Consider the following 26,991-nt stretch of genomic DNA (forward strand, 5'->3'; position numbering starts at 1 on the left):
TCTGCTGATGTAACTATGTTTATTTACCCTGTACTGGTCCTATACTGTCATCAACTGTAAGTTGTTGTTTTCCTGTTTGATTATTTGTTTATGTACTCTGTAATTGGGCGCTGCGGAAACTTTGTGGCGCCATATAAATAAAGGATAATAATAATAATAAAAGCAGTACGGTACAGTAGGACACTGCTCTACCTACCTCTGTGTCATCAAGTATACTTTCCATCCATACCTGTGGTGCATTCTCAGTTATGCACAGTTTGCTGACCACCAGTATATACTATATAGCAGTACGGTACAGTAGGCCACTGCTCTACCTACCTCTGTGTCGTCAAGTATACTATCCATCCATACCTGGGGTGCATTTCAGTTTTGCACAGTTTGCTGACCACCAGTATATACTATATAGCAGTACGGTACAGTAGGCCACTGCTCTACCTACCTCTGTGTCGTCAAGTATACTATCCATCCATACCTGTGGTGCATTTCAGTTTTGCACAGTTTGCTGACCACCAGTATATAATATATAGCAGTACGGTACAGTAGGCCACTGCTCTACCTACCTCTGTGTCGTCAAGTATACTATCCATCCATACCTGTGGTGCATTTCAGTTGTGTACAGTATATATATTAGTAGGCCATTGCTATTGATATATTACTGGCATATAATTCCACACATTAAAAAATGGATAACAAAAATGTGGAGGGTAAAATAGGGAAAGATCAAGATCCACTTCCACCTCGTGCTGAAGCTGCTGCCACTAGTCATGGCCGAGACGATGAAATGCCATCAACGTCGTCTGCCAAGGCCGATGCCCAATGTCATAGTAGAGAGCATGTAAAATCCAAAAAAATAAAGCTCAGTAAAATGACCGAACAATCTAAATAAAAATCGTCTGAGGAGAAGCGTAAACTTGCCAATGTGCCATTTACGACACGGAGTGGCAAGGAACGGCTGAGGGCCTGGCCTATGTTCAAGGCTAGTGGTTCAGCTTCACATGAGGATGGAAGCACTCATCCTCCTGCTAGAAAACTTAAAAGAGTTAAGAAGGCAAAAGCACAGCAAAGAACTGTGCGTTCTTCTAAATCACAAATCCCCAAGGAGAGTGCAATTGTGTCGGTTGCGATGCCTGCACCTCTTTTTTCTTTCATTTTTCTTTGCATCATGTGCTGTTTGGGGACTATTTTTGGAATCGCCATCCTGTCTGACACTGCAATGCCACTCCTAGATGGGCCAGGTGTTTGTGTCGGCCACTTGGGTCGCTTAGCTTAGTCACACAGCTACCTCATTGTGCCTCTTTTTTTCTTTGCATCATGTGTTGTTTGGGGACTATTTTTTTTAAGTGCCATCCTGTCTGACACTGCAGTGCCACTCCTAGATGGGCCAGGTGTTTGTGTCAGCCACTTGTGTCGCTTAGCTTAGTCACACAGCTTCCATCTTGCACCTCTTTTTTTCTTTGCATCATGTGCTGTTTGGGGACTATTTTTTTAATCTGCCATCCTGTCAGACACTGCAGTGCCACTCCTAGATGGGCCAGGTGTTTGTGTCGGCCACTTGGGTCGCTTAGCTTAGCCATCCAGCGACCTTGGTGTACCTCTTTTTTTCTTTGCATCATGTGCTGTTTGGGGACTATTTTTTAAATCTGCCATCCTGTCTGACACTGCAGTGCCACTCCTAGATGGGCCAGGTGTTTGTGTTGGCCACTTGGGTCGCTTAGCTTAGCCATCCAGTGACCTTGGTGCACCTCTTTTTTTCTTTGCATCATGTGCTGTTTGGGGACTATTTTTGAAATCTGCCATCCTGTCTGACACTGAAGTGCCACTCCTAGATGGGCCAGGTGTTTGTGTCGGCCACTTGGGTCGCTTAGCTTAGCCATCCAGCGACCTTGGTGCACCTCTTTTTTTCTTTGCATCATGTGCTGTTTGGGGACTTTTTTTAAATCTGCCATCCTGTCTGACACTACAGTGCCACTCCTAGATGGGCCAGGTGTTTGTGTCGGTCACTTGTGTCGCTTAGCTTAGTCACACAGCTACCTCATTGCGCCTCTTTTTTTCTTTGCATCATGTGCTGTTTGGGGACTATTTTTTTGAAGTGCCATCCTGTCCGACACTGCAGTGCCACTCCTAGATGTGCCAGGTGTTTGTGTCGGCCACTTGGGTTGCTTAGCTTAGTCACACAGCTACCTCATTGCGCCTCTTTTTTTCTTTGCATCATGTGCTGTTTGGGGACAATTTTTTTGAAGTGCCATTCTGTCTGACACTGCAGTGCCACTCCTAGATGGGCCAGGTGTTTGTGTCGGCCACTTGGGTCGCTTAGCTTAGTTATCCAGCGACCTTGGTGCAAATTTTAGGACTAAAAATAATATTGTGAGGTGTTCAGAATAGACTGAAAATGAGTGGAAATTATGGTTATTGAGGCTAATAATACTATGGGATCAAAATGACCCCCAAAGTCTATGATTTAAGCTGTTTTTGAGGGTTTTTTGTAAAAAAAAACACCCGAATCCAAAACACACCCGAATCCGACAAAAAATTTTCAGGGAGGTTTTGCCAAAACGCGTCCGAATCCAAAACACGGCCGCTGATGTGTGATGTTCCTTGTTAGTCTCCGCTGAACATCACACATCAGCGGATAGCAGGAGAGTGCTGCAAGACCTTCGGACCCACGGCGCAGACACCGGTAAGCCGTACAGATGGACGGGCAGCAAGAGGATCACACAGGTGAGTTCTCCGTTGTGGGGAGGTGCGCTATTGCCACAGGTTCCATACAGATCCTGCGACTAAGCTCCCTCCCCCGTGACCACGACTAGCCCGGCGAGTGCTGCAGGCTCACGGGGCGATCCGTAGCAGGACGAACCGACAGAGCGGGCACACGAGCCGAGCGGCAAGTCTGTCCGGAGCCGCCGGGAGATCCCGCTGCCCCCCCCCCCGCACCTGTACCTGTACGGCCGCAACGAGAGTGCACTTACACCTGCTTTCACTCACAGAGGTACGGGACGCCTTCCTCTGTTATAAAGACAGACATTGAAAGAAACTTTCACAGTCCGTTCAGGACCAGGGATACCTTTACCCGTGAGCCTTTTTTGACTCTTAAGGAACCACATTTTGACTTTATTAACCATTTCCAGCTCAGTAGTCTGTGTGCTATGGCATACATGCTTAATACCACAAGGAACTGATTGTTAATATCAGTGGCACAAGGACAGATTTGCATTACAAGTGCTCACCATTGGAGCACATGACCGCTATATTCGTTTCATATTGTATTTCAGTATTATTTTCTCGTTCTCATTTCACTGCGTTTTTTAGTGTGATTACAATAATTTTGTATGCAAGTAAAACCTATTTTAATTAGTGTCCAGTATACTGAGTAGAAGTCTTTCACAATCATTTAGAACTGTAGGGGATGAGCGCAGTCAGGTTAAAAACCATTTGTTTTACATTGTTTAATTAAAGGGCAAGGACACCCTTTTGATTAGCAGCACATCCCAAACAGCCAAACTACCCCAGTGCACAGATTACCACCATTTGTTGAAATTTCCAATATTGATCAAACCTATATTTCTCATTACAGTCCACAGCCGTGTAGCACATCACACTGGACCTGCTCAAGTCTGAATTCAGTATATTGGATAGATCCCTATTGCAGCAAGCATTGGGCCATCACCCACACAGGAGCCCATGCGTATGCCTCCTTTGTAATCTAATGGATGGCTGTAGTGTTTCAATGACAGAACCAATGCAAATTGGTTTGCTCACAAATCCCATTCGCATTTTATTTACTATTTGTTTATTAAACCTTAGCTACGACCTTGTTGATTTTAGTATATTTATGATCAAGTAACTTAAAATATTATTAAATAAAGACTTATATGGTGCCATAAGGATGTTGCTTCAGAACTTCTCACAATCTGGACTTTATAACATAAGAGACTAATCACGACTAAAATAAATTCCTTGAATTGCTGATTCACTGTTGAAAGTAAAACATGTTTCCAAAATGCAATAATTCATTATATCCTACAGATGTGATCTATTTACATATTTTTACATTTTAACATATAGCTCCATCAACCAGCACAGCAACCTGTGGGTCCAGCTACATCACAGGCCAATCTACTGCACTTGGCTCACAATCAGACATCAATGGCTCAAAGTCCGGTTCGCCAAACTTCCTCTACTTCCTCTTCATCTTCCTCTTCTTCAGCTTTGAGTGTTGGCCAGTTAGTAAGCAGTAAGTACCTCTGTTATAATTCTTTCAGCCTGTGTCTACATGTCTGTAATGTGGACATTGCTTCTTCATAAAGTGTATTTTGTCTATCAACTTCCTACTTCTTTTTTCCATTACTTTCTGATTTTCTTTTTTTTCACATTTTGCATGTTACAATGAGATTTCTAAATCCAACAATAGTCAAAGATGCTGCATGCAGTAACCCTAACCTGACATAAATCTGAAAAAGACTGATTAATACATTTAATATTAATTATGAAAATAATGTATATTGATATTAATGAATGCTTCAATGTCACTTAAACTTAAGTTCGTCTGGCACTTTCATGGAACTGAGCAGACAGAGAAATGTAATGATTAATTTAAAGATACAGTCATTACTTAAGATAGTAGGTTGTCAAACAGGTACAAGCATTTTAAGTCTAAGTAGTAAATTACAGATGTTATATTTTTAAAGCAACAGGAAGAGACAGAGCACCTAATAGGTTGAAATATATATAAAAGTAATATGACCAGCAAGATATAATATCCAAAAGGAAATAACACCAACATTTAATATGCCAAGAACAATACACTTCCAGATATGTAATACTAAGTAATAATCCCAGCAAGTGGCATGCATACAATGTAACCTTCCATACTAGATACACTAAATCAAATCTAGTCAGTACCATATATATATATACAGTTGTGCTCATAAGTTTACATACCCTAGCAGAATTTGTGATTTTCTGGCCATTTGTCAGAGAATATGAATGATAACTCACAAACTCTTCTTTCACTCATGGTTAGTGGTTGGGTGAAGCCATTTATTGTCAAACAACTGTGTTTACTCTTTTTAAATCATAATGACAACAGAAACTACCCAAATGACCCTGATCAAAAGTTTACATACCCCAGTTCTTAATACCATGTATTGCCCCCTTTAACATCAATGACAGCTTAAAGTCTTTTGTGGTAGTTGTGGATGAGGCTCTTTATTTTCTCAGATGGTAAAGCTGCCCATTCATCTTGGCAAAAAGCCTCCTGTTCCTGTAAATTCTTGGGCTGTCTTGAATGAACTGCACGTTTGAGATCTCCCCAGAGTGGCTCAATGATATTGAGGTCAGGAGACTGAGATGGCCACTCCAGAACCTTCACTTTATTCTGCTGTAGCCAATGACAGGTCAACTTGGCCTTGTGTTTTGGATCATTGTCATGTTGGAACGTCCAAGTACGTCCCATGCGCAGCTTCCGGGCTGATGAGTGCACATTTTCCTCCAGTATTTTCTGATAACATGCTGCATTCATATTGCCATCAATTTTGACCAAGTTTCCAGTGCCTTTGTAGCTCACACATCCCCAAAACATCAGCAATCCACCTCCGTGTTTCACAGTAGGAATGGTGTACCTTTCACCATAGGCCTTGTTGACTCCTCTCCAAATGTAATGTTTATGGTTGTGGCCAAAAAGTTCAATTTTGGTCTCATCACTCCAAATGACTTTGTTCCAGAAGTTTTGAGGCTTGTCTCTGTGCTGTTTGGAGTATTGGGAGTAAGCGGGATGCTTTGTGGCATTTGCGTAGTAATTGCTTTCTTCTGGCGACTCGACCATGCAGCCCATTTTTCTTCAAATGCCTCCTTATTGTGCATCTTGAAACAACCACACCACTTTTTTTCAGAGAGTCCTGTATTTCAGCTGAAGTTATTTGTGGAATTTTCTTTGCATCCCGAACAATTTTCCTGGCAGTTGTGGCTGAAATTTTTGTTGGTCTACCTGAGCGTGATTTGGTTTCCACAGAATCCCTCATTTTCCACTTCTTATTTAGAATTTGAACACTGCTGATTGGCATTCTCAATTGCTTGGATATCTTTTTATATCCCTTTCCTGTTTTATACAGTTCAATTACCTTTTCCCACAGATCCTTTGACAATTCTTTTGCTTTCCCCATGACTCAGAATCCAGACACGTCAGTGCAGCACTGGATGAAAGATGCAAGGGTCTTTCAGGAGTCCAGAAACTCACTGACCTTTTATACACACATGCTGATTACAAGCAAACAGATCACAGGGGAGGATGGTTACCTTTAGTAGCCATTCAAACCCGTTTGTGTCAACTTGTGTGCATGTTATCAGGCCAAAATCTCCAGGGTATGTAAACTTTTGATCAGGGTCATTTGGGTAGTTTCTGTTGTCATTATGATTTAAAAAGAGTAAACACAGTTATTTGACAATAAATGGCTTCACCCAACCACTAACCATGAGTGAAAGAAAAGTTTGTGAGTTATCATTCATGTTCTCTGACAAATGGCCAGAAAATCAGAAAATCACAAATTCTGCTAAGGTAAGTAAACTTATGAGCACAACTGTATGTATATATATAGATAGATAGACAGATAGATAGATAGATAGATAGATAGATAGATAGATAGATAGAGAGAGAGAGAGAGGGGGGGGGGGGTCTGTGTACCCCTGGCAAAATGAAGTATTCACCGTAACTGAGGGGTCTATTTACTAAGCCTTGGATGGAGATGATGTGGACGGAGATAAGTACCAGCCAAACTGCTCCTAACTGCCATGTCACAGACTGGATTTGAAAAATTACGGTTAGGAACTGGTTGGCTGGTACTTTATCGCCACCCACTTTATCTCCAGCCAAGTCTTCATAAATAGATTGTTACGACTTATACTCAGTCACATCACAACAGCATGACTTTGCATGTGCTGCATGCAGAAACTCGGAGAAAAAAAACAAGGCTGCCACTGAGGTAATTTGTGGAATAGCTCCGACTGGTGTTTTGAAGGTCTGCTGGGGGATCTGGTGGGTGTCGCGGGTGGTCCAGCAGGTGTTGCGGGGGCCTGGTGGGTATTACAGGTGGGAGGGCATGGTTATGGGAGACTCAACCTGTATACAAAAATAAACATGCTCATTAGAGTGCAAAAATGCTCCATCTGCTTAAGCTTGCAAGGTACCCTGTGATGTTCTCACTGCCCTGAAAGACACTTAGTGACTGTTAGGTCATCAGGATGTCCAATGAATACTCAGCATGCATCCATTGTCAATTCATACTTTTACTGTACTTGCAACGTTCTCTTCAGGTTGGTCCTGTTTGCACGAATTCATTAGTGCTGGTCTCACTATCTAATGTCAGTAATGTGGAACTGCCTAACTCCAATGTCCCCTCAGTTTTCTTTCATTGTAAGCCACTTTTTGCACTACAGACCTGATGGTACAATAATAAAGAAAAAATAGTATCAGGGATCATTTGGAGGCCACAGATATACAGTAGTATGTGTAATGGACACAATATAAACAGCTGGGAATGTAAATGTTAATAAAATGCTACTTTATATTGTTTCAGCTTGAATATTAAATCCAGATGAACACAATATTGTTGCCATCATTTTTACATACTAACACAACAGCTTAGTTGGAAAATGTATTACTAGAACTGTAAGGAACATCTCTAAGTCACATGTCTGTCACTGATACTCTGAGTAGATCTATAAAACAAAATGGTATTGGGCCTGTGGCTATGTTGAACCCCATTTGAATATAGCATCAATATCTTTATTCTGTTTTTTTGCTGGTTTAGGCAAAAAGTCTGATTTAGTATACAGTATAATAGTATTCCTTCCTATATACAATGATCTAATTAGGGGTTAAACTTATAATGTAACTTATAACTCTAATCCATGCACTCATCATCTCCTGCATTGATTATTGTAATAGTCTCCTTACTGGTCTTCCCAAACATAGGCTCTCACAACTACAATCCATTTTAAATGCAGCTGCGAGGCTAATCTTCCTCGCCAGACGTTCTTAATCTGCTGATCCGCTCTGTCAGTCCCTCCATTGGTTACCGGTATTCTACCGTGTCAAATATAAAATACTTTTACTTACATACAAGGCTATTAACCAAACTGCACCATCATACATCTCCTCACTCATCTCAAAATATCTCCCTACCCATCCTCTCCGCTCTGCAGAAGATCTGCGTCTCTCATCCACATGTATTACCTGTTCCCACTCAAAATTACAGAACTTTACCCGGGCTTCATCCACTCTGTGGAATGCCCTCCCACACACAATAAGACTCTCCTCTAGTCTCCAAACCTTTAAACGTTCCCTGAAAACTTATCTCTTCAGACAAGCCTACCAAATTTCAGACCCACACACATAACCTTCAATGCTTCCCTATCCAGTTACATCCCCTCTGTACAGTCCACATAACCTCACATTTTGTCTTCCAACATTGCTGGGTGATCATATCATACAACCCATTAAGAACCTAGCAATCTGGGGAACCATTATGTAACAGGTAGCATCTATCCTTGTGTATCAATGCCTATTTCCCTATAGATTGTAAGCTTGCGAGCAGGGCCTTCCTACCTCTGTCTGTCTGTCTGTCTTTGCCCAGTTTTGTTCTATAACTGTTGTTCTAATTGTAAAGTGCAACGGAATATGCTGCGCTATATAAGAAACTGCTAATAAATAAATAAATAATAATAATGTACAGTTATGTCAAAGACCATGCAAGTAATTATTTACAAAAGGTGTTTGATTTTCAAAAACTGGCTTAAGATAAATGAGTTGGAAGGGGTGCAAGGGTCATATTGCTTATTAATTGAATTGTCTGTTTAATAACTTGAAATAGATATCAGATGTTGACATTGCCTTCCAATCCAAACAATGAAGTATCCTTTAATATGATCATAAGTGAAAAATAAAAGGCTCTAATAGGCGACAGGCTGTCAAACACCTTAAAAGCTGTGACATTTATAGAAGCATGCTTTCATCGCACTTCTTGTGTGTTTTAAGCTTACAGGTGAAACTCAGAAAATTAGAATATTGTGCAAAAGTTTCCGACGGAAAGGGTCCGACATCAGTTGAATAGACCCGTATATGTTATATTTTTTATAAAATACATTGTATCATTAATATAAGTTTGATCTGATGCTATTATTTATGCTTCATCTACAATAATGGTATGATATTTATTACACAAACAAAAGGGAAAACTAGTATAATACTTTACAGTAAATATTTTAGGAAAACTGTATTATTATTATTTTTTTACCTTGTAAAATATTTCACTAGTTGAAAAAGTTTTGGACTCCAGCGGTTATGTCATTTCCCTTGATAAGTCTTAAATTGGGAGCATTATCTGGCACCAAAGGAATCTTTCTCGCCTAGTATGTGTCTACAATTAGATGCCCTTTTTAGAAGCAAAAGCAGCTTTGGCTATAAGCTTTGCTGAAAAAAGAAAACACTGAGAATATGTATTTTGGCTGCATTTTGTTTGTACTGTACCATGACAATCTTAAAGGAAGAGAAAGGGTTGACAAAAGTAATTAAGGTGGGGGAGGGGGGGGGGGGGCACATCCTGCAACTTTTACTATTATTTCTAGTATTTCTCTGCATTTCAGCTACGCCTTTATATCATCAGACATAGGGCGTGATTCTGAGCACTTGCAGCTGCTTTTCCACATGGTCAGTCTGCTTACTAATTAATGCTAATGAAATAATTTGCATTTGTGTACTAAAAATCTATGTGACTGCATATGGAAGCATCCATACACTAAAGCAGGGTACACACTGAGTGATATATCGGCTGGTAAATAAAATGGTATATATATTGAGAGTCTGTTGGCAGGTGTGTACCCACGATATGTCTGTGAACGACGATCACAGACATATTGTGTCGGCCCTGCAGCACAGCAGATCAGCAATATATCTACAGATATCAAAGTTAAACCATTTAAGTGACCAATACCTTCAAAGTGCTTAAAGTGAAAGTGCAATAAATGCTTTACACATTGACCAAAATAAAATGATATCCTTGTCTTCTGACCATTTGTAGACCCATAATATATAATAAGAGCATGGAGACAAAAGTGAAATTATCATACCATTGTGCATTTTAAAAAAGAACCAGTAGCAGAAGTTTGAAGTAAAGACGAAACACGTTAGGAAACTACCTCATACCTGTCTCCATGATATTGAACAGATAAGCTTTTCATTTTTATGTACAGTGTACATTTGCTAATTACTATACTGTATGTCTGCTGTTTACCTAAAAAATATATATATATATTTTTGTTCATTTTATTGTGCATTTTATTTACTATTTTTAACCATAAATATCTGGGCATTCTGATATATGTGATAGAGAATGTCTCTTCCCATGCATTTCTAGACACCTTGAGATAAGTGTCTTAAACTATATTTATAGCAAGGTACCTGTTTTTAAAAAATCCACACAATGGCATGCTATTTTAATTTATGTCTCCCTGCTCTTATCATATATTATGTGCCTAAACATGGTCTGAGGACATGGAAAAAAAAAGTTAAGCTAGTTAAGCTATTCCATATCATTTTCTATTTCGTCACTGTGTATAACTTTACTGCACTTTCACTTTGAGCACTTTGAAGGCGGTGGTAACTTTAAATGTTTTATTTTGATTCTGTGTGTACACTTACTAGTACCTAGCAGCCACCCATTATATTGGGGAGTGTATACATTGATTGAAACATACCTCCCAACTGTCCCGATTTTTGCGGGACAGTCCCCTTTACTTGAGACTGTCCCGCTGTCCCACCCGTGGGTCGCTGTGTCCCACAGTGCAGGCAGTTGGGAGGCTCCTGCACCGCTGCTTAGCAGAGCAGCGGTGAATAGACGCTGTGCGCACACACAGCGTCAGGCATGCCACATTGGGTGGACTAATTTGGTAGACGAATGCACTTACCAATCGTCAGATAGGTCAGCGGTGTGTACCTAGCTTAAGATCCAGTAAGAAAGTTGGCTTACACACCCATGCTGCTCCCATAAGACGGATTGCGACTTGCGTGTGATTCAGAATCAGCCCTACATTTGCTTTTACATTGCCCATTACAAAACTGGTGTATTTGTTGTTGCTGTGCCTATCCATTGTTTCTCTGATTAATAATATAAACACTTCTATGGAGTATTTCCACCAAGTGTCTATAATGAATGAATGAATGAATGAATCAATCAATCAATCAATCAATCATGTATATGCATGTGTTGTAGGTAGGCAAGCCGAATGCTATTTTGTATCTGAAAGTCTGCTGGGGTATATATGTGTTCCTATGAACATGAAAAATATACAGCGGGATGCAATAATATACAGTATAACCATGTGCCAATTTCTGTTGTCGGGAGCTTTCATTCTTACTATGACTAATTTGATATGTTCTACTTTTACTATGCCATCTGTATGGTTATTATATAAAACATGGTGTCCCTGTATCATTTTTTACAGACCCGCAAACTGCCAGTGGTGAGGTTGATGGAGTAAATCTGGAAGAAATAAGAGAATTTGCTAAAGCTTTCAAAATCCGTCGCCTTTCCCTAGGTCTGACGCAAACGCAAGTGGGACAGGCTTTAAGTGCAACAGAAGGCCCAGCCTACAGCCAATCTGCCATCTGCAGGTGAGGTGTCATTAAACACTCTTTGTTCACACTGCATTCATTGTGTGTGCATTGCATGAATATCAGTTAGTATCAGTGGCAGGCCATATATTTTACCTTCCTGTTAGGGCGCTGTTAACAACAGAAATCAGATTTTTTTTTTCTAAATATTCCCCTATTAAAAAATATGTTTTGCTTTGAAATAGCATTGCCATTTTACATTTCCTTTTTAAACACACCAAGAAATTCTTAGTAAATTTACCCCCTGGAGAGTCCAGCTTTTTTATCATAACAATGTGAAAACACACAGATAGTAATAGTTTAGTCTAAAGGCCTGAACTCACGGACAGATCTAATGAGATATGTGTGCTGAGCGAACCGCTCAGCACACATCTCTCCCCCCGCTCAGCCCAGCGCGATGTGTGCTGAGCATGCGGGGGGAGACGGGGGCGCTCATTTCACCCAGCGGGTGAAGTGAGCGACCTGCTAGATTGGCCTGCATGCAGGCCAATCTAGCACCAGCGATAGCGATGTGCGGGGCTGCGCATCGCTATCGCTGTGAGCGGTACACACGGAGTGATCGCTGCATAAAATCTAAGCAATCTAGTCAGATTGTTTAGATTTTAAGCAGCGATTGCTCCGTGAGTACCCCCCTTTAAGGGGGGTACTCACGGAGTGATCGATGCTTAAAATCTAAGCAATAAGTTTCAGTTTTTACTGATGAAAGTTTCAATAAAAGTTTCAATAAAAACTGAAACTTTGATGAACAGAGGTATAGGAAATGAGACTTGCTCACAACTGATCTTGAATAAAGTAAAGGTATAGCACAGCAGAGAAAGGGATAGCAGAGAATCCAACTCCTTTCTCAAGCAATATGTATATATATATATGTATGTATGTATGTATGTATATAAGTATGTATGTATGTATGTATGCACGCACGCATGCACGCACGCACGCACACACACACACACACACACACATATATATATATATGTAAACAAATGTATGTTGTACATACTGTACATAGGCATACACACATATAAAATAATTTATATAGACTTGCTCTTTCTCTCTGCATTTGCTTTATATGAGCAACTCCTGTGGGCTTTCTCTCAATCAGGTTCTGTACATGCATACTGCAATAAAGCCATTAGTTTAAACTTTGTAAATAAGGCTGCAAATACTTAGCCAAGAGGTTTCTATTGTTCCTGAAGACCTTGGAGTCTGTCACAAAAAAAGCCAACCAAATCCCAGCTCATTTAAGTGGATTTTGTTCTTGGTGATCCATGAAATTCTCTGTCTCTTTATCCGCTCTTTATATTTTTAATGTATTCCCTGTAGAATAGAAGTGTACTTTTCCCGCAGTTTAAGACTAAGGTTATAAATAACATCAGTATGGGGTAGTGAGCTTGCAGCTCACATTTTGCTCAATGATTTTCCATAAAACCCATTGATTGTTGTTAAATACAAAAAGCTCCATAGGATCCTCTCACTTCTATGGTATCCCCTACTGTTTTTTCTTATAAGATACCTCCCTGTAGAAAATAACCTTTATTCAGTCTATACAAGGATACCACTGCTGGGAAATTTGTTTCATGACTTGTATATTGTTATACAAAATATCATGTAGTGACGAATCAACACAGATGAGAAACACCAATGATCTAAATACCATGTCCCTTTTTGTAGAGTAATGAGCTAGCGTTTTCTCTTTCTTCTACGCAAAGCATCACTATTCATAAGACATAAGCACAGTGTTCATTTGATATTAGTCTATTGTCTCAATATTACTTTTGATGTTGGCATTATTTATAATATTTGCAGAGGTTAGGAGGAGATATTTGCACAGGATTAGGACAATCAGATACATGTAAACTTACCAACAATACATGGATGAATAAAAGCCTCATGCATTCAAGTCTGTACATGGACAGACCAGATGGGCCAAGTGGTTCTTATCGGTTGTCAAAATTCAAGTTGGTGGTGCTCCCCAGAATCGGTACAGTATGTACAGTACTGCACATACATATTGGGGTTTCTCTGCAAGAGTGCAGAGAATAAGAGGATTCCCTTGTATGGGCGCTCTTAGTTTATGAACTTATATAATATAGTAAAAAGAAAGAATTTAAAATGTCACTTTATATAGAATCAGTAAAATTTCAGGAATAGCAACAAACATTTTAAGCCTAAAATTAGAATATACAATCCAATTTGAATAGGACCTATTACAGGGTTATATCCCTAGTGTGAACTCCAGGTATAAAGGTTTGTTAAATCATGGTGATAATATAGAGGTGGCACAATGGAAAAAAATAAGCATTGCATTTTTGCTTATTCATGAAGAAAATATTCCAATTTATAGTCACCAGGAGTCAGAATTGTGCCTGTAATTCCAATAATAGTGTTTATAATCTTATAACAGCTGATTTGTTATGCAGAATAAACATACATTTCCCATATACTGTAAAGTTGCTGTAATATCTAACAAACACACTTGTTATCCAGTATATCTCCAGAAATGTCTATTAACCCATGTGTGTTGAAAAAGTAATATTTATTAGAAGTAAATTGTAATGAATACCCTGGTATTATTGGCTAGGAAGAGAGAGACATCCTGTACTCGGGTACTGTATCTGGTGTTTCTACTAATCTAATTACTAATTTTCTAATTTGTAATTACTAATCACTAATTTCTCCTAATTAATGTTTGCCACTCAGGCATTGGGCAACTGAGGAGAGGATACCTGATAGCTTTCCAGGACCTGAGATGGAAATCTGTACTGAAGGTTACTCAGATGACTGATGGTCATACAGAGTGATTCGATGGTGCATCTTGAGATGCACCAGCCGATCACAGAAGCAGTCAGGAGGTGTCTATTTACAATAGACGCCTCCTGCAGCATTTGCATATTAGCTGTACAGTATTGCATCTCTGAAACAGTCCCATAGTTCCATGCATGCAATGCAGGAGCAATAACACCCAACTTGCGATCAGCTCAGCTCTTGCTTCTCCTATATATACATACAAACATTAGCAACAAAACATTTACGGGTGCTCATTACCCCTTTTCAGTCCCAAAAACAAGTAAATTACAATACAATAAGTCACAGGTTCTCAAACTCGGTCCTCAGGACCCCACAAAGTGCATGTTTTGCAGGTCTCACAGAATCGCAAGTGAAATAATCTGCTCCACCTGTGGACCTTTCAAAATGTGTCAGTGAGTAATTAATCCACCTGTGCACCTGCTGGGTTACCTGCAAAACATGCACTGTGTGGGGTCCTGAGGACCGAGTTTGAGAACCTATGTGTCACTGACCTAGGTTGGGGGTGTTGTGAACTCGGGGGTTCTCCCGATGGTAGGGGAGAGGAACCACAGTTGGGTCGGAACAGGGATGGCTTGATATAGGTCTTCCTCATACAGGACTCTGACAGTAAAGCTTGGTGAAAATATTAAAGAACTTTATTGCAGGAAGGGAGCAACACAATGTCACATAACAGAGAAGGAACGTATGGGGGGAATGTCCAGGCTTATAGGAGAACTTGTAAGCAATGTTAAAGATTCCAGGAAAAGAAGTACTTGTGAGTGTTGGTACAAGATAATAGTGACTGAAGAACTTGTGAGTGATGTTTTTAAAGATACTGATGATTTGAAGAACTGGTGAACGGTGGTTAAAGACTCTTATGGTTTGAAACACTTGTGAGCGGTGGTTAAAGACACTGATGATTTGTATGACTTGAGAGCGGTGACTAAAGATACTGATGATTTATAGAACTTGAGAGTGGTGGTTAAAGACACTGATGATTTGTATGACTTGATAGCGGTGATTAAAGATACTGATGATCTATAGAAGTTGAGAGCGGTGGTTAAAGAAACTGATGATTTGTATGACTTGAGAGTGGTGATTAAAGACACTGTAGAACTTGAGAACGGTGGTTAAAGACACTGATGATTTGTATGACTTGAGAGCGGTGGTTAAAGACACTGGTAACTTGCAAAACTTGGGAGCCGTGGTTAAAGACACTGATGACTTGTAGAATCTGTGAATGGTGTTTAAAGACACTGATGACTTCTAGAACTTGAGAGCGGTGTTTAAAGACACTGATGACTTGTAGAACTTGAGAGCGGTGTTTAAAGACACTGATGACTTGTAGAACTTGAGAGCGGCGTTTAGCCCGCAGCCCACGCTGACTCCAAGAAGCACTGGTGACTGGATTGCAGAGGAACACACCAGCCGCTGTATACGCTGGAACTGTGCAGCAACTGGCACCTGGAAGTGCCGGAGACACTGGGGTACGACTGCAGAGAGATTCGCCGGGAACAAGAGCACTGGCATCCACTTCAGGGGAAAAGACGATACTCAGGCGCCGAGGCTCTGCCCGGCGTCTGTCTTTGAATCTCCCGCCTCCGCTGGATTGGCGGAACAGTCTGATGACGTCACCCGCTCCCCGCCCACGTGATGCTGGGTATCATGGCGGCGCCCCTGCCCCGGGGAACCGCCGGGAGCCGTGCCAGCCAGACGCCGGAGCCCGTGGACCATCGAAGGCGGAGGCCGCAACACAGACCAGCAGGCACGCAGGGGTAAGCGCGGTGAACGCCGCCTATGGCATGTGACAGTACCCCCTCCTCCAAGAGTGGCCCCCGGACACTTTCCAGGTTTTGTTGGATGTCTGGAATGGAAAATCCGCACCAGTCGGGGAGCCGTAACTTCAGTAGCCTTGACCCAGCTCCTCGCCTCGGGCCAAAACCTTTCCACTCCACCAAATACTGTAGATTCTTGTGAAGATAACGAGAGTCAAGAATAGCTTTGATTTCAAAGTCCATTCCAGCTTCAGACTCTGCAGAGGTTGGCCTCAGGGACTTTAAATGGAACCGGTTTAAAACAAGGGGGCGAAGGAGAGAGATATGAAAGGAGTTTGGTATCCGGAGGTGGGAAGGCAATCCCAATTTGCAGACAACCGGGTTCAGGACTTGTAACACGGGGTAAGGACCAATAAACTTTGGGGCGAACTTCATAGTGGGCACCCTTAACCGGAGGTTGCGGGTGGAAAGCCATACCCTGTCACCAACCTTGTATTGGGGAGCTGCTTGTCGCTTCCTATCCGCAAAGAACTTATAGCGGCCGGAGACTCTCTTGAGATTAGCATGAACTCGACTCCAAATTTGGCTGAAGTGCCGAAGAGTAGAGGCTGCAGCAGGAACATCCTCTGGAGGACAAATGGGTAATTCAGGAACTTGAGGATGGAACCCATAATTAATGAAAAATGGGGACTCACCAGTCAAAGAGTGGTACAGATGATTATGGGCAAACTCAGCCCATGGCAACAGTTCCACCCAATCATCATGCGAGGGAGAAAGATAAACACGAAGAAAAGTCTGTAAATCTTGATTGACGCGCTCAGTTTGCCCATTGGTTTGTGGATGGTAAGCGGATGAAAACTTGAGTTTTATTTGTAAGGCCGTACAGAGAGCTCTCCAGAATCTTGCAGTGAATTGTACCCCCCGGTCAGAGACGATTTCCTGAGGTAAGCCGTGCAGGCCGAAATGTTCTCGGATAAATAACAAAGCCAACTTGGGAGCTGATGGTAACCCGGTCAAAGGTACAAAATGTGCCATCTTAGAGAAATGGTCGATAATTACCCAGACAGTATTGTGACCCTTGGAGAGGGGCAATTCGGTGACAAAGTCCATAGAGATATGGGTCCAAGGCCTCTGAGGAATGGACAGTGGATGCAACAACCCCGCAGGAGGCAAACGAAGAATTTTGTGCTGAGCACACTGAGGACATGAGTTGACATAATCTTGAATATCCTTCTTCATAGTGTCCCACCAGTAATACCTTCGTAGAAACTCCCACATCTTTTGAACTCAAGGATGACCAGAAAACTTGGAAATATGAGCCCATTGCAACAACCTTGGTCGAAATTTAGCTGGCACAGACATTCTCCCAGTAGGAGGACCCAGAGCGGTGGGAGCCGCTGACATAGAAACTGGACTGAGAATCAAAGCCTTCTCAACGGAATTATCCTCATCCGAAGCTGTTAAGGAACGGGATAAAGCATCAGCCTTGGTGTTAAAAGTCCCAGCCCGGTACTTAATAACAAATGAAAACCGAGTAAAGAAGAGCGCCCATCTAGCTTGACGGGGATTCAAGCACTGGGCCATCTTGAAGTACAGCAAATTCTTATGATCAGTGAAAATTGTAATTAGGTGTTTAGCACCTTCCAAAATATAGCTCCATTCCTCCAAGGCAGATTTTATTGCCAAAAGCTCTTTGTCTCCAATGGTGTAATTCTGTTCCGCAGGAGAGAATTTGCGAGAATGGAAACCACATGGATGTAACTTCCCATCTGGAGCGTACTGTGAAAGCACGGCACCTATGCCTACCGTGGAAGCATCAACCTCCAAAAAGAATGGTTTTGAAAAATTTGGTTGTTGAAGTACTGGAGCGGACATAAAGGCTGCCTTTAACTGAGCGAATGCTGCTACAGCTTCGGAGGACCAATGACTTGGGTCAGAACCCTTCTTGATTAGGGCAGTAATAGGTGCCACGATGGTAGAGAATCCCTTTATGAATTTCCGGTAGTAATTTGCAAAACCCAGAAATCGTTGTACCGATTTCAAGGAAAGAGGCTGAGTCCAGTCCCGGATGGCAGTGAGTTTCTCTGGATCCATACGAAGCTCCGTGCCCAAAATGATGTAACCAAGAAATGGAATAGAAGGAACCTCAAAAGTACATTTGGAAATCTTGCCATAAAGATGTTTCTCTCGCAATCGAAGAAGTACCTCTTTGACCTGTATTCTGTGCTCTGTGAGATTTTTAGAAAATATCAGAATGTCATCCAAATATACCACTACACTTAGGTATAGCATATCCCTAAAGACTTCGTTAATGAATCCCTGGAAGACGGCAGGGGCATTGCTGAGGCCAAACGGCATTACCAGATACTCGTAATGCCCGTCCCTGGTATTGAAGGCCGTCTTCCATTTGTCCCCCTGTCGGATACGTATCAAATTATAAGCTCCCCTTAAATCAAGCTTGGTGAAAACTCGGGCTCCGCGAACTCTATCAAAAAGCTCCGTAATGAACGGCAAAGGATACTTATTCTTAATGGTGACATCATTTAGACCACGATAGTCAATACATGGTCTCAGCCCTCCGACCTTCTTCACAAAAAAGAAACCCGACCCCGCCGGGGAGGTAGAGAGGCGGATGAATCCTTTCTGCAGATTAGACTTGATATAGTCTGACATAGCTTGGGTCTCGAGCAATGAAAAGGGATAAGTTCGACCCCGAGGTGGCATTTTCCCCGGAATGAGCTCAATGGGGCAGTCCCAGGGTCTATGCGGTGGTATCTGATCAGCCGCTTTCTCTGAGAACACGTCAGAAAACTCCCGATAGGCCTCCGGAATGAGCCCTTCATCTGACTTGGAAGATACACGGAGCGGATAGACAGAGGTGAGACAATTTGAATGACAAAAAGAAGTCCAAGATGTTGTTTGTGTCGAACTCCAGTCGACGTGAAGGTTGTGAAGTTTAAGCCAAGGAAGGCCAAGAACCAGATCGTGGGGCATCTCCCGAATCGCTAGGAACTCCAGGTGTTCTTGATGCAGAGCTCCCACTTGCAGTTTGATTGGTACTGTACAACTTGAAATCAGACCGTTAGAAATTTGGGTACCATTGATAGCAGTCAACGTAATAGGTCGTTCGACCGACCGTAGCTGAAGACCCAGATCCTGGGCACAGGAAAGGGAAATAAAATTCCCTGCAGCCCCTGAGTCAAGCAGAGCCTTAATGGGTTTGGCTATTGACTCGGAGAACAGAGACACGGAGAGTAAACAGTCCACTGGCGGAGAAGGTTTAGAAGAAACCCCTAGCTCGACTCCTCCGGAACAAGCTAGGACTACCCGTTTCCCGGGCAAGACTTGCAAAACTTGAGAAAGTGATCCGCAGCTCCACAGTAGAGGCAGAGTCTACCCTCATGACGACGCTGACGTTCTTCTGGGGACAGCCGAGATCGATTAATCTGCATGGGTTCATCAGGACTTGGAATAACCGTTTGCTTAGACGGAAGAGATTGTTCTGACCGACTACGTTCGCCACCTCGTTCCTGCATGCGAAGATCCTCTTTTACACAGAGCGAGATCAACTGTTCTAAAGAATCCGGCAAATCTCTAGTGACCAACTCATCATTTAGACGATCGGAGAGCCCGTTCCAAAAGGCAGCCCGAAGAGCATCATTATTCCAGCGCAGTTCTGAGGCTATGGTCTGAAAATTAATCACATACTGTCCCACTGAACGAGAGCCTTGTCGGACGCGAAGCAAGTCTGCAGAGGCAGCGGTCGTCCTGCCGGGCTCATCAAAGATCCTCCGGAATGACGTAATGAAATTGGTGTAACTAGAAACCAATGGATCAGATCGCTCCCATAACGGAGACACCCAATCCAACGCTAAACCCACGAGCAAAGAAATAATGTATGCCACCTTGGACCGATCAGTAGGGAAGTTATGTGAAAGAAGTTCAAAATGTACCTCGCACTGATTGAGAAAACCACGGCAATTCTTTGGATTCCCATTATAGCGAGAAGGAGTAGGGAGCTGAAGGCGTGACCTGGTTCCAGAGGAGGATGGAACATTACTAGAAACAACCACTGGAGCGGGTACTGGAGCTGGGGCCGGTACTACTGAAGCCAGAGAAGTCTGAATTTGATCCAGCCGGCCAGATAATTCCTGGAGATAATGCATCACCTGGCCCTGTGCTGCTTCCTGACTTTGTACTTGAGAAATCAAGTCCTGGATGGTACTTGCCTCTGGGCTCCAATCCCCCATGTCCATGAGGCCTGAGTATACTGTCACTGACCTAGGTTGGGGGTGTTGTGAACTCGGGGGTTCTCCCGATGGTAGGGGAGAGGAACCACAGTTGGGTCGGAACAGGGATGGCTTGATATAGGTCTTCCTCATACAGGACTCTGACAGTAAAGCTTGGTGAAAATATTAAAGAACTTTATTGCAGGAAGGGAGCAACACAATGTCACATAACAGAGAAGGAACGTATGGGGGGAATGTCCAGGCTTATAGGAGAACTTGTAAGCAATGCTAAAGATTCCAGGAAAAGAAGTACTTGTGAGTGTTGGTACAAGATAATAGTGACTGAAGAACTTGTGAGTGATGTTTTTAAAGATACTGATGATTTGAAGAACTGGTGAACAGTGGATAAAGACTCTAATGATTTGAAACACTTGTGAGCGGTGGTTAAAGACACTGATGATTTGTATGACTTGAGAGCGGTGACTAAAGATACTGATAATTTATAGAACTTAAGAGCGGTGGTTAAAGACACTGATGATTTGTATGACTTGAGAGCGGTGATTAAAGAAACTGTAGAACTTGATAATGGTGGTTAAAGACACTGATGATTTGTATGACTTGAGAGTGGTGGTTAAAGACACGGGTAACTTGCAAAACTTGGGAGCGGTGGTTAAAGACACTGATGACTTGTAGAATCTGTGAACGGTGTTTAAAGACACTGATGACTTGTAGAACTTGAGAGCGGTGTTTAAAGACACTGATGACTTGTAGAACTTGAGAGCGGTGTTTAAAGACACTGATGACTTGTAGAACTTGAGAGCGGTGTTTAAAGACACTGATGACTTGTAGAACTTGAGAGCGGTGTTTAAAGACACTGATGACTTGTAGAACTTGAGAGCGGTGTTTAAAGACACTGATGACTTGTAGAACTTGAGAGCGGTGTTTAAAGACACTGATGACTTGTAGAACTTGAGAGCGGTATTTAAAGACACTGATGACTTGTAGAACTTGAGAGCAGCGTTTAGCCCGCAGCCCACGCTGACTCCAAGAAGCACTGGTGACTGGATTGCAGAGGAACACACCAGCCGCTGTATACGCTGGAACTGTGCAGAAACTAGCACCTGGAAGTGCCGGAGACACTGGGGTATGACTGCAGAGAGATTCACCGGGAACAAGAGCACTGGCATCCACTTCAGGGGAAAAGACGATACTCAGGCGCCGAGGCTCTGCCCGGCGTCTGCCTTTGAATCTCCCGCCTCCGCTGGATTGGCGGAATAGTCTGATGACGTCACCCGCTCCCCGCCCACGTGATGCCGGGTGTCATGGCGGCGCCCCTGCCCCGGGGAACCGCCGGGAGCCGCGCCAGCCAGACGCCGGAGCCCGTGGACCATCGAAGGCGGAGGCCGCAACACAGACCAGCAGGCACGCAGGGGTAAGCGCGGTGAACGCCGCCTATGGCGTGTGACACTATGCAATAAGTAATAGTTTTGGATTTAAACCAATGTTGACATCACGTATAGTCATCCACAGTATCCTTTGAAACAATCATATGTTGGATGTGACATTCACAAATTGTTTGCTACATACCCAGCTGTTGACCTTTTGTGCCTGTCGACCTTAAGCACTGTCGACTGTTTAGATGTCGACCCTTTGACCATGTCAACTTTTTTTACCTTTCGACCTAAATCATGTCAATGATATGGGGTCTGTCTATTGATTGTATAAAACTGGTCAACCTATCATTCGCATACCGAAACAAAGTTACAATGAAGCAATGTACAAATGTACACATAGAATAAGGACAGTCCTGGTTTCTGATTACACTTTGACTTATTTAAAACCTTAAAGATGTTCCAACTAACACTATTTCTGGATAAGAGTAAAATATGGAAATAAATGAGTGGTTATTTTTTTTTTTATCATCCTCCACATTGCTATCAGAAATCATACAAAAGTTCGGGGGGAAATTCTCACAAGTAGATTGAAACCATTTGCATACGGATGTGTCTGCCGTCATCTTTGCCGATAACCACCTCAATCTTGAGTCATTTACCACGATTCATAGGCTTGCATGGGTGCATAAGATCCTGTGAACAGGTCACACACAGGCATGGCTAGTTGCAATTGCGACCAGTTAAGTAGCTCTGCAGATCATTGTCCCCATAAATATCAACAGATTGACCCCTACATACCAAACTACAAAAATAAGAGCTATTCACAGTTTGGCCCCATTGGTTTCCGCATCCTCAGATCTCCTGCAACCTCCGTCCAGCTCCGGAAACTGACACTGTGCACATACGCAGTGTCATATTCTTTGAATGAGTCTTTAAAAAATGTTAAAGACTCCACCAAAGAGTTGGGGACGTAATTTGCAGGAAATACGGTTATCCTTATCGATGTCCCTGAGTTCAATATAGTACATAGAAGGGTGAGCGTTTTTTTTTAATTTTTATTAAAAGTACATTACACTGAGGATTGTTAATAATCATGGCCTAATACATAGGCCCCAAAGTGTATTCTTCAGATTTTTTAAATGAATCTCAATAGCTCCTATGCTATAATTGTTAGCCAGAAAACGTGCGGAAAATCTACGTAAGAATAGCTTACTTAGAACAGCATTTACTTATCACCAACAGAGCATGAAATGCTGGGTTATGTAACTAAGAATTATTTTAATAAGAATAAATCAGGAGAACATTTATCAGTTGGTTTAGGTAGACCACATACATATTCTATGTGTAATGGTATCAGTCTTTAGATAAGAAGTGAGTCCTTTGTATATACTCAGAGTCGGCCCTAGCAAAATTGTTGCCCTAAGCAAAATTTAATATGGTGTCACGTCCCCCATGTGGGACCCTGAAAAGGGGTGTGGTCTTGAGTAGTGTGTACTATGTGTAATTGGTTAGCATACCCTCCAACATGACCCGCCCCACTAGGTACAAAATGCTCTGTTTCTGGACTTCCCTCTTAATTTATTATTGCCATCACCTGTGAAGAAACAGCTTTCTTATCATTTAACAAGTTCAACACAGGTGATGGAAATCATAAATTAAGAGGGAAGTCCAGAAACAGAGCATTTTGTACCTAGTGGGGCGGCTCATGTTGGATGGTCTGGGTTAGCTAGTGCTGGCCAGGGCTGGTTCTATATTAAACATCTGCGCAGCATCCAACCAGACATGTGGAGGGTGACCGACATTAGGGTGTGTCTGTGCACACAAGGCACTCCCCCTTGCCCCCTCTACCCACAGCAGTCCTATTAGCCCTCTGAGCCCCCACTCCTCATGTATATCCCCCCTTCCCCCCATATCAGTGTAATTAGATCCCTGAGACCCCTCTTTCCATGTGTCTCTGTCTCCTGCCCTCCCACCATAATAGCAGTGTTATCAGCTTCCACACCCCCATGCATCCACCACCTCACAAGTGTCATATCTCCCTGTGCCCGCACTTTCCATAGGTATCCCCCCCATAACTGTGTCATATCCCCCTGTGCCACCACTTTCCATAGGTCTCCCCCTCCATAACTGTGTCATATTCCCCTGTGCCACTTTCCATAGGTCTCCCCCTTCATAGCAGTGTCATTAGCCCTCTTCCCCATAGCAGTGTCTGTGCCCCCTTCCCCCCCACTCCCCATAAGTCTCCACCATACATGTATCATTAGCCCCTCTCCCCCCTATAGCAGTGCCAGTAATCACCTTACCCCCACTCCCGCATAGCCAAACCGCCCCCATAGAAGTGTCAGTAGCCTCCCTTCCCCATCCATTTCTTACCTTTATCCTGTGTGGCTGTAGTGCAGGGGATGGTTGCTGGTCGCTCCGCGGGCTCTGACTAGCTTCCTTCCTCTGCAGGTGTTTACAGTCTGGGTGCTCACTGCTCAGCTCCATCACAGGCAGAAAGTGAAAGATAACTCACTTCCTGCCTGTGTGAATTATTCTCCGGCACTGTGAGCTGCTGCTGCTGCTGCTGTTGCTGCAGCCTCCCTCCGTTCTGACTCTCCTCCTGGCGGGCTGGTATAACGGAGCTGGCCCTAGGCAAGGGATGCCCTGCGCATCCCAGATGCCCTAGTCATTTGCCTATAATGCCTATTGGCTAGTGCTGGCTCTTTATATACTGTACATTAAAGAATCCAGACTGGAGTTATCAGGTTGGTATTTCACCTGTCGACATTCTGGGAATGTTGACATGTACCCTGTCAACATGTTAACAATGCAACTTGCATTGTCGTGTTGACATTATTATTGTTGACCTTTTGGCTACATCCTGGAGATACGGTATCAATGGAAGAATTTGCACACTCGTAACAAGTACAGTGAATTGTAAATGAAATCAATACATTTTATATATTCCATGGTTTTACTTAATTGGTTTGCAGTGAAAGTACAGGTAATATTTTGTGAAATAATAAGGTGTTTTGATAATACTGCTATCTAAGGTCTATTTATTAACATTATTTTTACTAAAATAATGGGGAAAAAGGTGTTTTCACACCCTTTTTTTTTCACATTATTTTAGTATCACCTGAAAGTATTAAAGGGCACTTGGAGCAGTTTTCATGAAAAACTGCTCCAAACCCTTTAATTCACTTTTTTTAGTAACCCACATCGCATTCCCCATACTTATAATGGGAATGTAGCCAAATTTAAATGTGATGTGGCCAAATTTACTAAAAAAAATGTGAAAAAATACCGCAGTGTGCCCTGTGATAATCTCCCCAGCTCAGGCTGGCGAGTTTACAGGGCAGCACTGCGATAATGTGGCATTTGCCCGGCTTTCTCTGACCCTGGCAGAGAAAACTGAGTGGGTCCCCCTAGAGTGATCAGCTATGTGTGTCTGATGGACACACAAGCTGATAGTGTAAAAAGTAAAAAAAAAAAAAGTAAAACCCCCGCAAAAATACATACATACATACCTGTTCAGGGAGCCAGTGTCCGCTGCTCCGGTGAGCGCTGCCGGGCGCCGGGTCCCCCATATGCTGCAATGTGACCCCGGTGTAGTAAAGTGATGCTGCAAAGCAGCAGCGCACTTTAAAGCACCGGGGTCACCACAGCGCACAGGATCCGGCGCTGATCTTCTTGGGGGGGGTCCGCAGCGCACTGGAGTAGTTGTGACGGGGGGTTGAACCGGCGGCGGCGGTAGCAGCGATATCGGCGGGGGCGGCACATGGGCAGCAGGGCATCGGGGTATTTTTTCCAAAAAATACCCTTGCAGGGACAGAGCTTGACCGCAAGCTCTGTCCCTGCACACGATAATTGATACATCCCTGCGATTTAATCAATTATCGCAGTGTTAGTTTGGGCGATTTTGTCACCTGTCATCCGCTTCCTGGATGTGGATGGTGCTAAATAGGCCCCTAAGACTGGGTACAAGATTGCCGATATATAATTCGTACAGCCGACAAATGATATATTGGCTGGTCCATTAGCTTGTGCATACTGCCAATATGTCCATGAACAACATAATTCACCAACAAATCTATGAATGTTTAAATGGGCAACCCACCAACCAAACAATATATCGGCTGCAGAATCCATTTAATATGATGTCACAAGTCGGTGGGCATATTAAACTGGGTCTGCTATCTAGTCATATCGGACAAATGATTGGTAAGTGTGTCCTGTATGTACAAGATCATTTGTGCATAAAGCTTACCAATCCAATCCGTCGGCCAAGTGTGTACCCACCCAAAGGGCACAATCCTATTTAGATGATGCATCACAAAATCAGAATTGAGTCACAATATTTTTATTTCCTTACCTAATGCAAGGAAATATGGATGATGTATGCAATTCACACACTGTCAAAAATAGCAGTAGCTTCACAGAGACAAAAGATACAAATGGCAAATCATTTGAAAATCTTGTGTGTATGTAGCCTAAGCATGCATGTATATCCTAAGTATGTGTACTGTATGTAGCCTAAGCATGCATGTGTAGCCTAAGCATGCATCTGTAGCCTAAGTATGCATATGTAGCTTAAGCGTGCATGTGTAGCCTAAGCGTGCATCTGTAGCCTACGCGTGCATCTGTAGCCTAAGCGTGCATCTGTAGCCTACGCGTGCATCTGTAGCCTACGCGTACATGTGTAGCCTAAGTGTGTGTATATAGCCTAAATGTGCGTCTGTAGCCTAAGCATGCATGTGTAGCCTAAGCGTGCATCTGTAGCCTAAGCATGTATGTGTAGCCTGAGCGTGCGTCTGTAGCCTAAGCATTCATGTGTAGCCTAAGCGTGCATCTGTAGCCTAAGCATGTATGTGTAGCCTGAGCGTGCGTCTGTAGCCTAAGTATGCATGTGTAGCCGAAGCGTGTGTGTCTTTAAAATTACTTTCAAAACCAACTTCATTCAAGAAAGTGGCCATATTCTGAAACCTAAAAGGGAAAAAGCACATTAACACAGCAGTGGAACAGGAAAGTTTATTTCCCCATATACAGCAATAGTGTAATACCATATATTTAACACATTACAAGACAAGAATAAGTGATTATGAAAAAAAAACAAAAAAACATTTTTACAGGAAACAACACCACTAGACTAGTAGACAGAG

General features: G+C 42.7%; 1 protein-coding gene across 2 annotated transcripts in view; it reads left to right on the forward strand.

The window, feature by feature from the left end:
* POU6F2 (POU class 6 homeobox 2) overlaps nucleotides 1-26,991 on the forward strand; it is a 677,794-nt gene that overhangs the window by 643,359 nt on the left and 7,444 nt on the right. For both annotated transcript variants that reach the window (XM_063922531.1, XM_063922532.1), the window contains exons 7-8: nucleotides 4,063-4,231; nucleotides 11,494-11,662. In XM_063922531.1, the coding sequence (XP_063778601.1) occupies nucleotides 4,063-4,231; nucleotides 11,494-11,662 (338 nt within the window). The remainder of the gene's footprint in view (nucleotides 1-4,062; nucleotides 4,232-11,493; nucleotides 11,663-26,991) is intronic.

The sequence above is a fragment of the Pseudophryne corroboree genome, chromosome 5 (genome assembly GCF_028390025.1).
Source record: "Pseudophryne corroboree isolate aPseCor3 chromosome 5, aPseCor3.hap2, whole genome shotgun sequence".
Lineage (NCBI taxonomy): Eukaryota > Metazoa > Chordata > Amphibia > Anura > Myobatrachidae > Pseudophryne > Pseudophryne corroboree.